This window comes from Geotrypetes seraphini, chromosome 8 (assembly GCF_902459505.1).
Source record: "Geotrypetes seraphini chromosome 8, aGeoSer1.1, whole genome shotgun sequence".
NCBI lineage: Eukaryota > Metazoa > Chordata > Amphibia > Gymnophiona > Dermophiidae > Geotrypetes > Geotrypetes seraphini.
Genome location: NC_047091.1, coordinates 180,123,869 through 180,140,312, shown reverse-complemented (window position 1 = coordinate 180,140,312; position 16,444 = coordinate 180,123,869). Strand labels below are relative to the sequence as shown.

The following is a 16,444-nucleotide window of genomic DNA, read 5'->3' as shown; positions in this document are numbered from 1 at the left end:
TCCTATGTCCTTAGTGCCCTCAGTGCCTCCTTTGTCCTTAGTGCCCTCAGTGCCTCCTTCCCATGTTCTTAGTGCCCCTTCCTATTTCCTTAGTGCCTCCAGTGCCTCCTTCCCATGTCCTTAGTGCCCCAGTGCCTCCTTCCTATGTCCTTAGTGTCCCATCCTATGCCCTTAGTGTCCTCAGTGCCTCCTTCCTATGTCCTTAGTGCCCCTTCCTATGTCCTTAGTGCCCCTTCCTATGTCCTTAGTGCCCTCAGTGCCTCCTATGTCCTTAGTGCCTTCAGTGCTCCTTCCTATGTCCTTAGTGCCCCCAGTGCCTCCTTCCCATGTCCTTAGTGCCCAAGTGCCTCTTTCCTATGTCCTTAGTGTCCCATCCTATGTCCTTAGTGTCCTCAGTGCCTCCTCCCTATGTTCTTAGTGCCCCTTCCTATGTCCTTAGTGCTCTCAGTGCCTCCTATGTCCTTAGAGCCCTCAGTGCCCCTTCCTATGTCCTTAGTGCCTCTTCCTGTGCCCTTAGTGCCCCTTCCTTTGTCCTTAGTGACCCCTGTGCCTCCTTCCCATGTCCTTAGTGCCACCAGTGTCTCCTTACCGTGTCCCTAGTGCCCCCAGTGCCTCTGTCCTGTGTTCTTAGTTCCCTCAGTGCCTCCTTCCTATGTCCTTAGTGCCCCTTTCTATGTCCTTAGTGCCCCCAGTGCCTCCTTCCCATGTCCTTAGTGCCCCAGTGCCTCTTTCCTATGTCCTTAGTGTCCCATCCTATGTCCTTAGTGTCCTCAGTGCCTCCTCCCTATGTTCTTAGTGCCCCTTCCTATGTCCTTAGTGCTCTCAGTGCCTCCTATGTCCTTAGAGCCCTCAGTGCCCCTTCCTATGTCCTTAGTGCCTCTTCCTGTGCCCTTAGTGCCCCTTCCTTTGTCCTTAGTGACCCCTGTGCCTCCTTCCCATGTCCTTAGTGCCACCAGTGTCTCCTTACCGTGTCCCTAGTGCCCCCAGTGCCTCTGTCCTGTGTTCTTAGTTCCCTCAGTGCCTCCTTCCTATGTCCTTAGTGCCCCTTTCTATGTCCTTAGTGCCCCCAGTGCCTCCTTCCCATGTCCTTAGTGCCCCAGTGCCTCTTTCCTATGTCCTTAGTGTCCCATCCTATGTCCTTAGTGTCCTCAGTGCCTCCTTCCTATGTTCTTAGTGCCTTCAGTGCTCCTTCCTATGTCCTTAGTGCCCCCAGTGCCTCCTTCCCATGTCCTTAGTGCCCAAGTGCCTCTTTCCTATGTCCTTAGTGTCCCATCCTATGTCCTTAGTGTCCTCAGTGCCTCCTTCCTATGTTCTTAGTGCCCCTTCCTATGTCCTTAGTGCTCTCAGTGCCTCCTATGTCCTTAGAGCCCTCAGTGCCCCTTCCTATGTCCTTAGTGCCTCTTCCTGTGCCCTTAGTGCCCCTTCCTTTGTCCTTAGTGACCCCTGTGCCTCCTTCCCATGTCCTTAGTGCCACCAGTGTCTCCTTACCGTGTCCCTAGTGCCCCCAGTGCCTCTGTCCTGTGTTCTTAGTTCCCTCAGTGCCTCCTTCCTATGTCCTTAGTGCCCCTTTCTATGTCCTTAGTGCCCCCAGTGCCTCCTTCCCATGTCCTTAGTGCCCCAGTGCCTCTTTCCTATGTCCTTAGTGTCCCATCCTATGTCCTTAGTGTCCTCAGTGCCTCCTTCCTATGTTCTTAGTGCCCCTTCCTATGTCCTTAGTGCTCTCAGTGCCTCCTATGTCCTTAGAGCCCTCAGTGCCCCTTCCTATGTCCTTAGTGCCCCTTTCTATGTCCTTAGTGCCCCCAGTGCCTCCTTCCCATGTCCTTAGTGCCCCAGTGCCTCTTTCCTATGTCCTTAGTGTCCCATCCTATGTCCTTAGTGTCCTCAGTGCCTCCTTCCTATGTTCTTAGTGCCCCTTCCTATGTCCTTAGTGCTCTCAGTGCCCCTTCCTATGTCCTTAGTGCCTCTTCCTGTGCCCTTAGTGCCCCTTCATATGTCCTTAGTGGCCCCAGTGCCTCCTTCCTATGTCCTTAGTGCCACCAGTTTCTCCTTCTCGTGTCCCTAGTGCCCCCAGTGCCTCTGTCCTGTGTTCTTAGTTCCCTCAGTGCCTCCTTCCTATGTTCCCCTCACTGCCTTTCAGAGTTTGTCCCACCCCCACCCTCCAAAGCAAGTCTGTCTCCCTCCCATCTCCTTTGCAGTGTAACCCTTGAGAAGCATGTTTCCATCTCCCCCCCCCACCCCCGCCACTACCGCCGCCGTGCAGCCGACCCCACTGACCCTCCCATTGCGAGTCGACCGACGGGCCTCCCTGCTCCGGCGGCGTCCACAGCTCTCTGTGCGCGCTGCTTCGCGGCCTTCTGCTGCGCTGATTTCCTCTGCCGCATCTCTGATGATGTCATCAGGGAAGCGGCAGAGGAAATTGGGGTGGTAGAGGGCCGCGAGGCAGCGTGTTTGTAGTGCTGCGGACGCTGCTGGAGGCGGGAGGTTTGTGGTCGTCTCATGGTGGGAGGGTTTGGGTGGGGGGGTGAGAACGACAAACTGGCTTACATGAAAACAGAACCCTAGGCGCGCATGCGCACTCCTACCTTCCAGGGACCTGCTGATCACGGAACGCGCAAGTGGGAGTGCGCATGCATGCTTAGCATTTTATTATTATAGATTACTAGTGTTTAAGCCCGTTAGATTAACGGGTGCTAGATGTCTCCTGCTTTTGAACCTGGGCAGGGGCAGAGGCAGAGCCGGGGCGGGAGGGAGTGATGGTGGGAGAGCAATTTCAAAGCTTCAGCAGCGGCGGCTCCTTGACCAATCCGCGCTTACAACGTCCCCACACTTATGGTCTGGCTGGCTCCCCCACCAAAGCCCTTCGCAGAGGCAGCCCCTCCCGCATCCGTCCCCGTGTCCCAAGCCTCTCCGAAGGCCGGCTCCCACGAAAATGGTACCCCTCTGTCCAAAGCCGCGGCGGAAGCCTCCCTCAAGACACATTTCAAATCTGACATATTGTAATCACAAAACAGAAAATAAAATTATTTTTCTTACCTTTTGTTGTCTGGTCATTATTCATATCATGTAGGGGTCCCAGGCTATGGTTGGCTTTTGATAACTCGCTTGCCAGGGCCCCTTCTTTCTTCTTCCCTCCCTCCATCCCTGCAGCTGAAGACAGGCACCTCCCCCCAGTGGTCTGAGACAGGAGGGAGCAGTTAGGAGAGGGTCTAAGGCTAAAGAGGGGCTCAACAGCGCCCAACCACCTTTCCTTCCCTCCCTCCATCAGGTGCAGTGAATCCACCAATGTTAAAAGGAGCCGCGTCGAAATCGGAGGCCTGCCACTGCTGTAGCACGTTCCCCTCTGCCTTGGTCCCGCCCCTTCTCTGACATATGGGACCGCGGCAGAGGGAATGTGTTACGGTGGCGGCAGGGCACCAATTTCAAAGCAACTCCTTTTAACATAGGCGGAGGTGAACTGTACCTGATGGAGGAAGGGAAGGAACGGTGGGCCAAATTTTGGCAACGGCAGGAATTGTTTTGCGGGCCAAGCACCGTGAAACTTTGTTTCTTTAGGCAGCCCCGGTTGTTTACTTGGATTCAATGTGAGCCGGGTGAGGAAGGCAGCCGCAGCCTCGCGGCTAGGTAGGGGGACAACAATGGCGCTGATGCTCAAGCTCCCGCCGCAGCTCCTCTCTCGATCCTGGTGCGGTTCGAGAGGGGAGTCGTGGCGGCGGCTTGAACATAAGCGCGATTGTTGTCCCCCTACCTAGCTGCAAGGCTGCGGCGGGGTTTCCATGGCAACCCGATCGCGGATCTCAGTGTAGGGCCGGGTCTGGCGGCGCCGTGTAGTGCGGAAGCGGGAGGCGGGACCTCAGCACAGCGCCGCCGGCCCCCAGGAGCTCGAGGCCGGCGGCGGACATGCCTGGTGTGGCATGGTGCAGGAGGAACAGTGATCGGTGGAGAGCAGGTGATGACAGTGATAGGTGGCGCGAGGTGGAGAGTAGGTGATGACGTAAAACGTGCGCATGCGCACTCGTGTTTTCGGGACGGATCAGGGAACACGTTTTTTTTAGTGCGCAGGCGCGGCCTAGCATTTTATTATATTATATTATTATTATTGACCTTAGGAACCCTTAGACACTTCCTTAGATGCAATTATGACACCTACTTTGTAGACATCTACCAGCGCGTACATTTTTTAATGAGTTTTTAATTGGTTTTTAACAGTGCAGTCAATTACCACACCAATTAAAGCAATTAACCCCCCCCCCTTCCTTTTACAAAACCATAGTACGGTTTTTAGTGCCGGCTGCAGTTAACAGCTCCAATGCCCTTGGCATTTCTATGCGCGTCTGAGCAGTTCTCGCCTTGGCCGGCGCTAAAACCAGCACTACGGTTTTGTAAAAGGGGAGATAAGTTGGGCAGCGGTACAGCACCTACGACTGGCGAACCTATGGTGCCATTTGTAGAATCGGGCCCTTATTGCGCAGTCATCTAGTCGAACTGTCTAGCGCAGAAACGTCCCTTCTCTGCCCTCAGACGTACCCCATCGAAATAAAGTTAACAATATTTTGGGGCGCGCAGTTTGCGCACACTTGGCAGGCAATTGCCTCGGGATGCCTGTGCGTAGCCCATGGAAAGCCATTTTAAGTTGCAGGGAGTGCGCCGCAGCTCTTATAGAGCAGTTCTTTAATTGCACTTGTAGTTATTTATGTGTTGGGGTTTCTTAATCACCTTTTCATGAAAAGATTCACCCAAAGTGGTTTACAACAGTGTTCTCCAACCGCCAGTGTCGGTCCGCATAAATTTTCTGCTGGTCCACAGAGCCGGCACGTCCATCGGACCCAGGACAGCGTTCTTCAGCTGCCGGTCCATGGTGCGATCAACACGGCGTCTTCGGGCCAGCTCCCTGACTGCTGCAGTGCACTAAGCAGTGGGAAAAGGCTCCTACGCGCGGCCTGCGCCTGAACCGGAAGCCTTCTCTCCAACATTGCAACATCAGAGGGAAGGCTTCCAGATGAGGCGCGGGACGCGTGCGAGGAGCCGCTGCCCACAGCTTTGTGCAATGCAGCACTCAGGGAGCCGGCCTGAAGACGCCACGTTGATCGCACAGTGGACCGGCCCAAAGATAACACCGGGGGGGAGGCCAGAAGGCAAGGCAAATGGAGGGAGAGATAACAACAGTGGGGGAAATGCTTTTATTTTTTTATTTAGTGATTAATTTGTCTGTTCAGGAAGAAATGCATTTGTTTCTTTTCCTCTGGGATTGTACTCCTTGCAGAGTCTTGCATCTTAGGGTTTGTTTGTGAATATTAGTACTTTTAGTTTTTGGGCCTGCATTTGCATGGGGTTATCTGTTTTCTGGTAGGAATAAATGTTAAAATCATACAGTGTGCTTTGTGTAGTTTAATTTTGTGGTTAACCATTATGTGTTGTTAATACGATTATATTGTGTGTATATATGAACAATGAATGGAAAAAATGGTGTTACAATTAGTACTATTAAGGGGGCGGGGTCTGGGGTGAAGATGGGCATGACTTAGCCCAGTGTTCTTCAACTGCCGGTCCGCAGACCGGTACCAGTCCACAAAATAATTATTTTATTTCCGCCGGTCCATAGGTGTCAAAAGGTTGAAGAACACTGGTTTACAATACATTGAATGGTGATCAGGTACTCGTACGTATTTTCCTTATGTGTCCTGGCAGGCTCACAGTCTAACTGTGGCACCTGGGGCAACAGAGCAAGCAGAGAGGATATATAAGGGTGGTAAGAGCAGATAGCATAGCTGGTTTTAAGAAAGGTTTGGACAAATTCCTGGAGGAAAAATCCATAGCCTGTTATTGAGAAAGACATGGAGGAAGCCACTGCTTGGCCCTTGATCGGTAGCATGGAATGTTGCTACACTGAGAATTCCAGAATCTTGCTACTCTTTGAGATTCTGTATGGAATGTTGCTACTCTTTAGGGTTCTAGAATCTTGTTACTCTCTGGGATTCCGGAATCTTTGAGATTCTGTATGGAATGTTGCTACTCTTTGGGTTTTGGCCAGGTACTAGGGACCTGGATTGGCCACCGTGAGAACGGGCTACTGGGCTTGATGGACCATTGGTCTGACCCAGGAAGACAATTCTTATGTTCTTATATAAACCCCAAATGCCCAGAGAACACTGCTTTTGGCCCAGCTGCCCCATGGCATGGCCCTCAAGTGAGGAGTGGGTGCCTACATGCAGGACATTTGTGTGACTGGTGCTGTCGCCTTCTCATCGCTTTACTAATTCATAGTTACTTGCATTCATCTGAAATAACCGGGGGGGGGGGGGATGAAATTTCAGCTTCTTTTCTATAGTATGTCATCAAGGGCGCCCCTATTGACCAATAACATGACAATTTATCAATAGGTGCACTACTGAGTGATTGTGTGCAATATTTGAGCAATATGGCATGCTATAAACCAGTGTTCTTCAACCACCGGTCCATGGACCAGTGCCGGTCCACAGAAATTTCCTGCCGGTCCATAGGGCCGGCACGTGCATCAGGCCCAAAACTGTGTTCTTCAACTGCCGGTCTGCGGTGCGGTCAATGCGTTGTTAATAAGATGATATTGTGTGTCTATATGAAAAATGAATGGAAAAAATAGTGTTACAATTAGGACTATGGGGGCAGGGTCTGGGGTGGTGATTGGGTAGAGATGGGCGGGGTCTGGCCCACGACTTAGCCCCAGTGTTCTTTAACCACCAGTCTGTAGACCGATGCCGGTCCACAAAATAATTCTTTTATTTCTGCCGGTCCATAGGTGTAAAAAGGTTGAAGAACACTGCTATAAACAACAATGGTCCCCACCGAATAGCAGGATGTTTGGGGGGGGAGGGGTTGTTTTTTTTTGCAGAACTGGCTAATGGATAACCAGTTAAGTCGATATTCTGCACTTATCCAGCTATGGCTTAACACGTAATGACAGAACTGACTTTTATGAGGTCCTGTTTATGTGGTTGGCCTGGCGGGTTAAGAGCTGAATATCGACACAACCTGCCAAGAGATGACTTCACCCCCCCAGATCCTCCCCAAAATAGTTGGTAATGAGTTAGGCGCTAACAGAGACTTCAGCAGTTGGAGCCCAAGTACAGTACCGGGCAGAGCTTTGGATTCTTGCCCAGAAATAGCTAAGAAGAAGAAAATTTTTAATTGAATCAGGTTGGGCAGACTGGATGGACCATTCGGGTCTTTATCTGCCGTCATCTACTATGTTAACCCTTATTTCCAGCGTCACTAATCAGTTAAGTGCCATGAAAATAGCCATTTAGCTCCAAACAGGCAACGAGCCATTTAAATTGCTTGAATATTGACTCCCCAAAAGTTCTTTAAAACCCAAATAAAAATGAAAAACTCCTTAGACCACATGGGAAACTAAACGAAAGTTTTTTTTTTATCTTGAACATTCACTCCAATCAAAGAAGTCAAACGGGAAAAACGATACGATGGCCTCCCAGCCACACAAGCAGCAAAACTCGACAACCAAATCTCCAATCTACTAATTATGACCCCCAGACTACAAAACATACGGAAAAGAAGTAAAGACTCTACTTTTCAAGAAATTCCTGCAAACGACTTAATGCCGCTAGCTCCTTCCCACCTCCCAGTACCTTCCCGATTCCCCAAAACAACCTCATCTACTCTTTATCTCCTCTAGAAACTACCAGATCTCTTCTTCTTCTTTTTTTTTTATAATTCTTTATTCATTTTTGTATGTTACAACAAGTGTATGAAATAAACTCATATAAAACTTAAAGATACACACTTGATTAACTCACATATTAGCATCAAATTTAACATTTCATTAAAAAATTAGTATTCTATAATATTAAAATATTATGTAAGAAATCTAAATTTATGTAATTCTTATTGAATATAATAATCCCCCATCCCTCCCTCCCTCCCAATTCAATAATACATAAAATCATCTTTATTGTGAATTCATTCAAATATTGATATAGTATGTAATAATCAGAAATGAAATCCCACCCCTTTTCCCCTCTAATCCAATATCGTATCATGGGAAAAGTTAATCATTCATTACAAAAATCTGTTAACGGTCCCCAGACTTTCTGAAATGTACTCACATAACCTTTTTGCATTGCAATGGTGAGTTCCATTTTGTACATATGACATACAGAATTCCACCAGAAATTGTAATTTCCTGTCATATTGTTTCCAATTGTATGTTATTTGTTGTATTGCTATTCCAGTTAAAATAAATAGAAGTTTGTTGTTACTTGACGAAATTTGACTTCTTGCTCTCATAGTTGTTCCAAATAAAATAGTATCATATGTCAAGGCTACCGGGTTTTCTAATATCCTATTAATTTGAGGCCAAATTGATTTCCAGAATGATAAACTAAATGGACAATAGAATAAAAGGTGATCTAATGTCCCAACTTCAATATGACAATGCCAGATCTCTTCTTCTTGTAACAACATTTTTTTTTGGGGGGGGGTTATTCTTTTGTAATCCATCTTGAACCGCAAGGCAATGGCGGAATAGAAATCTCTAATGTAATGTAACATCCCTGGTTTTATTCCTAGATATACTGTATATTGTACTTGATTACTTCACAGCTATTCAAAGTTGAAGTTTACTCTACAGTGGCATCTCCCTGCAGGTGGTTAGCTGGTAGGATTTCACAGTGGTTTCATTATATCGGCTGCAGAAAGGATGAATTCTGAGTTCTGAACTTTGATTTCCGTCTTCGGCTACTAAGAGTGTAAAAAAAAAAAGTATTTTTAACCTGCAAAACTTGTACAAATATGAGAAGCCTCGCAAGATTCAGTAGAATGTTATGTGTTGTTAATACGACCTCCCATTATTTATTAGAGAGGAAAAGAATTTGGACAAATTCAAGACCAAACTTAAGAGTTTCCTTTTTATAGATGCTTTTAGTGAATAAATTTAAAGATTTTGTCTCCTTTTATCTTATATTTTATTTCAAACTATATTTGTTTCCCCCCCTACTGTTTTTTCCTTAAATATATTTAAGCTAAATATTGATTGTAATCCATTAATAATTTTCCCTTTTGTTTTGATATTATATGTATAGGTTAAACTTTGTATAGGAATGTTTGTATTTGTTATTTTAATTTGACATGACTTTTGTTTGTTTGATTTGTTACCCGTATTTGATTATTTAAGAAATTGTACATCGCCTAGAAATCGGAATAGGCGATTAATCAAATTATATAATAAACTTGGAAACTTGGAAAGATGAACTCGTTGTTTTCTCTCTGTTTTTGGCTTTGCAGGGGACGGTCAGGTGGATTTTGAAGAATTCGTAACGTTACTGGGGCCCAAGATCACAACTTCTGGGATGCCTGAGAAATTCCATGGAACGGACTTTGACACCGTATTTTGGAAGGTAGGAGAGATGTGAGGAATTGAGTTCTACCATGTCATGTGACGAGGCTCTGCCACCTCGGCCCGGGGCTGGTGTTAGTTGCCCTGGAGCATGCTGGTGCCAGATGTTCCAAAGCTCCGTCTCAGAGACGTCATAGCTTTGCCAGGATGTTGGGCCCCTTGAGGTATCCAAGATCCAGGCAACGCTCACACTGGCAAAAACTTTAAAGAGGTATGTGGGTGGGGAAGGGAGGTGCATGGCATGGGGGGGGTGGAGAGGTGCCGTCACCCCCACTGAGATGACACCCAGGGCGGTCTGCCTCCCTCCTCCTTACTTATGCCGTTGACAAGAACCATTCCCTGCAGCACTAGGGTTGCCAGATTTTGCATTCGTAAAACCTGGACCCCTAGACCCGCCCCTAGGCCCACCCATCCCCACCCCATTATGCCCCAGTCCTGCCCTAGCCCCGCCTCCCTGCTTGCTCTGGTTGTGCATGCGCAGAGGGCCTCTTGCCCGACAATTTCGAGAGACAATTTTAAAAACCGGGACAAAGTGCTGGGTTTTGAAAAGCCACCCGGACCCCCGGACTTGTCCTCAAAAGGAGGACCTGTCCGTGGAAATCCGGATGACTGGTAGCCCTATGGAGCACACCATTGGTAGCAACTGTTATCCTCGGAGTCGATGCTGTCGACCACTTCTCTTTGTCGCCTCCCACTTAACCAGTTTCTAAGCCAATCTGTCACTTTAGGGCCCGTATCGAGGGTGCTCCACATCTGGTCACCTAGTCAAAATTAATCCGCTTCATTTGACAAGAACAACCCTAGTAAAAAAACCTCTGATCCTGCAATCCTTCGGTTTCCAGAAACTGTATTATCTTCTCTTTTTAGCAGAGTTTCCATTAAATTTACTCGCCACAGAGGTCAGACTAAAAGACTTGTGGAGCTCCTTTCTGTATCTATCTAGTCATTGCTTTTACATACTTTGTGTCGGTGTTTTTACCCCTTTTTAATATATACACTTATTTTAAATGTATTGTAAACTGCCTAGAAGTACTTGTAGGTGGTATATCACATTAAAAATAAACTTGAAACTTGACTTATAAACTTGATCTCAACCTTTCTCTTACTGCTGTTTTTGTGAAGAAGGGTCATGTCCACCCTCTAGCTCTCCGGTGCCACTCCCATCTTTACAGAAGCACTGAAAAAGTCAGGCAGTGGAGTTGCCGGAACTTCCCTGATAAATGAGTTCCTTCCATGTCCTTGGATAAATCCTAACCAGCCCCATCACTTTGTCTACGTTTAGTGTAGCTTGCTTCTCGCAAACACGTTCTTCTGAAATTATTCAAGATCTACCTCACTTCCGTTCCTATTTTTCTTCTCTAATCCTACTTTATGAAACACAAAACAGAAATATTTGGTAAGCCATTCTGCTTTAACCTCATCGGCTTCTACATATTCCTCTCCTTTCCCTTTGGTGCTGACTGTATGACGAGTACTTTCTACTATCATAAACATATCTTTAAAAAAGGTCTTGTCCCCTCATTGTATTAGTTATTTTTTTCTTCCAGTTGCTGAAGGGCTGTCGGGTAAGTTTTGCCTCTTTGCGGATGATACCAAAATCTGCAATAGGGTACGCACCCAGGATGGTGTGAGTAACATGAAGAAAGACCTGGCGAAGCTTGAAGAATGGTCTGAAATTTGGCAGCTAAAATTTAATGCTAAGAAACGCAAGGTCATGCATTTGGGCTGCAAAAACCTGAGGGAACGGTACAATTTAGGGGGGTGAAGAACTTATGTGCACGACAGAAGAGTGGGACTTGGGTGTGATTGTATGTGATGATCTTAAGGTGGCCAAATAGGTTGAAAAGGTGACAGCAAAAGTTAGAAGGATGCCAGGTTGCATAGGGAGAGGTATGGCCAGTCGGAAAAAGGAGCTATTGATGCCCCTGTACAGGGCCGGATTTAGATGAAAAGAGGCCCTAGGCTATTCCACTTATGAGGCCCTTTCACCTCCCATTTTTAGGTTTGTAAATTACATGAGAGATAATAAAATACATCATTACTGTGATATATATCAATATGTTAAATGAAACATGTTGTTATTGGTACTAACCTTTATAAAAAATGTGACACGGATAATAAATAAAAAAAAGTCGAGAACACTTATTTGGACATTTATTCTCAGCACCATATATAGTACTTGTAACAATAACTAATCAAACATAACACACAACGTTGCCCCTTCCTATGTCCATAGTGCCCCCAGTGCGTCCTTCCTCACCTCACCCCCCTTCCGATGCCCGCCTGCCTCCCATCCCCCTTCCACTGAAACCCCCCCACCCCACCCCCACCCCCGATGCCAGTCTGGGCCGCCCTGTCCTGACGGATCCACGTTTTGCCTCTCTCCCCGCAGGGCTGGGCTTTGCCCAATTGTTTCCGGACTGATGTCTTTCCCTCCCCGATCCTCCTCCCAGGGCGAGAAAAAGAAAGGGAGAAGCCGAGTTGGCGCCCCGTTGCGGCCGGAGCCGGTTCCGATCCCGAAGCGTAGAATTTCTCCTTATTTTCAGTTCAGTGTTTTAGTGTTCACTTTTTTAGAATAGTGTAATTTTAATTTTGCTAACAATTTGAATGTAGGCCCCTCTTGATCTTGAGGCCCTAGGCTGAAGCCTAGTTAGCCTATAGGAAAATCCAACCCTGCCCCTGTATAAGACTCTGGTGAGACCTCATTTGAAATATTGTGTACATTTCTAGAGACCGCACCTTCAAAAAGATATAAAAGATGGAGTCAGCCCAGAGGAAGGCTTCTAAAATGGTGCATGGTCTTCATCATAAGGTATATGGGGGATAGACTTAAAGATCGTAATATGTATACTTTGGAGGAAAGGGAGGAGAGAGAAGATATGATAGGGACATTTAAATATCTATTTGGCGTAAATTCACATGAATCGAGTCTCTTTCATTTGAAAAGAAGCTCTGGAATGAGAAGGCATAGGATGAAGTTAAGAAGTGATAATCAAAGGAAATACTTTTTTACAGTCTCCCGGTAGAGGTGGTGGACTTTGTCTGAATTCAAAAGGCCCTGGAATGGGTATGAAGGATCTCTCAGAGAGAGAGAGTTAATGGTTACTGCAGATGGGCAGATTAGATGGCCATTTGGCCTTTATCTGCCATCATGTTTCTATGTTACTTTCCTGACTACTTTCCCAGCTTCCGTTAGCTTTTCCGTTAGTATTTGATGAAGGCTAACCTCTTTTTCCTTACCTTTTCGGCTGTTTTATTTTTCAAGTCCCGCAACAGCATCCCCTTTCCTCTCATTTTGTTGACTTTCCTTACAAAAGGTTAATTGCCCTTTAAAAACCTCCTTCCAGTTTTGCCCACTGCTTTTCTGCTTCCCCAGATGTTCCCATCCAGCAAATGACTCCTCGTGGGATTCCATCATCTTGATAAAATTAGTTTTCCTGAAGTCTAGGACCCTCAAATGAACTCTCTCCATACTTGTCCAAATATTAAACCACACCATCTGTGATCATGCAGTATTTGGATTGATCGCTCTGTATCTGTCTTTGAAAGCAAGACAGGAGTCCAAATAAACTAGCCAGAGAGGTAGCTCTATTAATCTGTGATACCAAATCAACATGAGGTTGGTGGCATCAGCCACTGAATCACCCTTGAATCCTATTGTCTGTCTTCTCACTAAAAATGGACTGATGATGGTCCCTTCGGTCCGCCAACTGTTTTATGATACAACTAGTCTTTAAGCCCATTACATTAACGGGTGCTAGAGTAGATGTCTGTCTGTCTGGGTATTTTTTTTCTTTGTCTCTCTCTCCTTGCATGCTGCCTGTCTGTCATTTTTTCTGTCTGTGAAACTCCCTGTGCCTCCTTCCTATGTCCATAGTACCCCTTTCTATGTCCTTAGTGCCCCCAGTGCCTCCTTCCTCCCCCCTTCCGATGCCAGCCTGCCTTCCATTGAAAACCCCCCACCCCCCTCCGTTGCCTCCCATAACACTTCCATTGAAACCCCCCCATGCCAGCCTGCCTGCCTCCCATCCCCCTGAGCAGCATATTTCCATGGAAATCCACCCCGATGCCAGCCTGCCTGCCTCCCATCCCCCTTCCACCAAACCCCCCGCCCAAGCCAGTCTGCCTCCCATTCCCCTGAGCAGCATGTTTCCATGGAACCCCCCCCCCCCCGATGCCATCCTGGCTGTCTGCCTTCCATTGAACCCCCCCCACCCCCCTTCTGATGCCAGCCTGCCTGCTTCCCATTCCCTTTCCACTGAAATCCCCCCCATGCCTGCTGCCTGCTTGCTTGCCTCCCATCCCCCTGAGCAGCATGTTTTCATGGAACCCCCCCCCCCCATGCCATCCTGTCTGCCTTCCATTGAACCCCCCCACCCCTCCCCCGATGCCAGCCTGCCTGCCTCCCTCCCATTCCCCTTCCACCTGCCTGACTCCCCCCCCCCCCGTCCCTGGGGATGCGGCAGAGGAAATTAGGCCAGAAGAAGACCCGAAGCAGCGTTTAGTGTGCCTGCGACGCTGCTGCTCCTGCCGGGTTTGTCAGCCTTGTAGCGGTGGGAGGGTCAACGGAGGGTCCAGCTCCGACGCGTTGCTAGCAGCGGCTTGAAAAAAAGGAGACTGTGACGTTAAGCGCGCATGCGCACTCATTCCGTCCGCTTAACATTTTATTATTATTGATGCGGAAAACAATCTTTTCTGTAACCGCTCCCACACTGTGGAATACTTTACCTCTGACCTCAATCATTTTAAATCTATTCTTCTTGTCAGAGATGCTTTTGTGATTTATACTTAATTTTTTAATCCAAAATCTCAGACATAAGGACTTACATTAATGATTCCCTTTGTACCTTTTGCTTTCTACCTCCCCTTTCTTTTATTTTAAGCAATGTATCCTCCCCATTTGCCCATTGCGTATCATGTTATGTCTGTATGGTAATGGGGAATTTGTTCCCTTTATTTTATATTTTTAAAACTTTTAAAACTTTGTATTAATTGGAAACTTTGACTATATAAGCGGTATATCAAGACTTAAGTTATGCACCTGGGCAGCCAGAATCCATGCAAGTCTTATACCCTTAATGGCGAGATCCTAGCAAAAACGGTAGCAGAACGAGACTTGGGGGTAATCGTCAGTGAGGACATGAAGTCTGCCAATCAAGTGGAGCAGGCTTCGTCCAAGGCAAGACAAATCATGGGCTGCATACGAAGGGGTTTCGTCAGTCGTAAGGCGGAAGTCATTATGCCATTGTATAGATCCATGGTGAGGCCCCACCTGGAATACTGTGTGCAATTCTGGAGGCCGCATTATCGCAAGGATGTGCTGAGACTGGAGTCGGTGCAAAGAATGGCCACCCGGATGGTCTCGGGACTCAAGGATCTCCCGTACGATGAACGGCTTGACAAATTACAGCTATACTCGCTCGAGGAGCGCAGAGAGAGGGGGGACATGATCGAGACGTTCAAGTATCTTACGGGCCGCATCGAGGCGGAGGAAGATATCTTCTTTTTCAAGGGTCCCACGACAACAAGAGGGCATCCGTTGAAAATCAGGGGCGGGAAACTACGAGGTGACACCAGGAAATTCTTTTTCACTGAAAGAGTGGTTGATCGCTGCAATAGTCTTCCACTACAGGTGATTGAGGCCAGCAGCGTGCCTGATTTTAAGGCCAAATGGGATCGGCACATGGGATCTATTCACAGGGCAAAGGTAGGGGAGGGACATTAAGGTGGGCAGACTAGATGGGCCGTGGGCCCTTATCTGCCGTCTATTTCTATGTTTCTATGTTTCTATGTAAATAAACTTGAAATTTGAAACAGAAAATGAATAGCATATAACTCAGTGTGTAAAAAAAAAAATGAATGAACTCCTGAGGGTTGTTGATGCTTGGAATGCACTCCCGAGAGAGGAGGTGGAGAGGAAAAGAGTGATAGAGTTCAAAAAGGCATGGGATGAACACAGAGGATCGCTAATCAGAAAATAATGGTTTATATTGAAGAACTAAGGCCAGTACTGGGCAGACTTGCACAGTCTGTGTCCCATATATGGCTATTCAGTTGAGGATGGTTTGGATGGGCTGGAGTGGGCTTTGACGGAGACTCCGGTGGATGGGGCCTGTTCACAGTGCCAGGCAGAGCTCTGGGTTCCTGGCCCAGAAATATTTACGAAAAAGAACAATTTTTATTTGGGCAGACAGGATGGACCATTGGTTAGACATTGTGGTACATCTCTGATATGAAGCAGAGATGGACAAAATCACCATCATTCAGTGGCATACCAATGGGGGGGGGGACGGTCCGCCCCGGGTGCAAGCCCTGAGGGGGTGCTCCTGGCCTTCAAGTCATTGGCATCCGGTTCCCCCCCCCCCCCGATGTCCGGTTCTCCCCCCTTGCGTCTGGAGTCCGGATTTCCCTCCCCCTGGTTTCCCCGCACCATTTACCTGTAGAGAAGCAGCCTGCAGCAAGATTGCGAGCCAGCAATTTTTTCGCTACTTCGTTGCTGTTTCCTCCGCCGCAGTCCAGCCCCCTCCTCTGATGTCAGAGGAGGGGCCGAGACCGCGGCAGATGAAACAGCACCGAAGCAGCACAAAGATCACTGGCTCGCGATCTTGCTGCAGGCTGCTTCTCTACAGGTAAATGGTGCTGGGAGGCCAGGGGGATGAGCGGTCCTTCGGGGTGGGGGGGGGCAAGCGGTCCTTCGGGGTGGGGGGGGCGAGCGGTCCTTTGGGGTGGGACAGCAGGCCTTCAGGGCGAGGTGGGTAGGCAGGAGGGGGAGACAGGGCTTCAAGGGGGGGACAAGCCTTCATGGGGGGAGACAGGCTTTCAGGGGGGACATGCCTTCAAGGGGGACAGGCAGGTAGGCCTTCAAGGGGGGACAGGCCTTCAGGGGGGTGCAGGCCTTCAAGGGGGGGGACAGGCCTTCAGGGGTGGGATGCAGACCTTTAAGGGGGACAGGCCTTCAGGGGAGGGGGGCCCTGGTGTAGAAGTACACGGAGGGAAGGGGGGGGTTCAAAGAGATGTGCATATGCCGGACTTTGGAGGGGAAGAAATAATGGCTCTGAA

General features: G+C 48.0%; 1 protein-coding gene across 1 annotated transcript in view; it reads left to right on the top strand.

Annotated features, from left to right (window-relative positions):
* Positions 1-16,444, top strand: part of CABP7 (calcium binding protein 7) — a 173,154-nt gene that overhangs the window by 139,290 nt on the left and 17,420 nt on the right. The window contains exon 3 of the mRNA XM_033956011.1: positions 9,274-9,386. Coding sequence (XP_033811902.1) covers positions 9,274-9,386 — 113 coding nt within the window. The remainder of the gene's footprint in view (positions 1-9,273; positions 9,387-16,444) is intronic.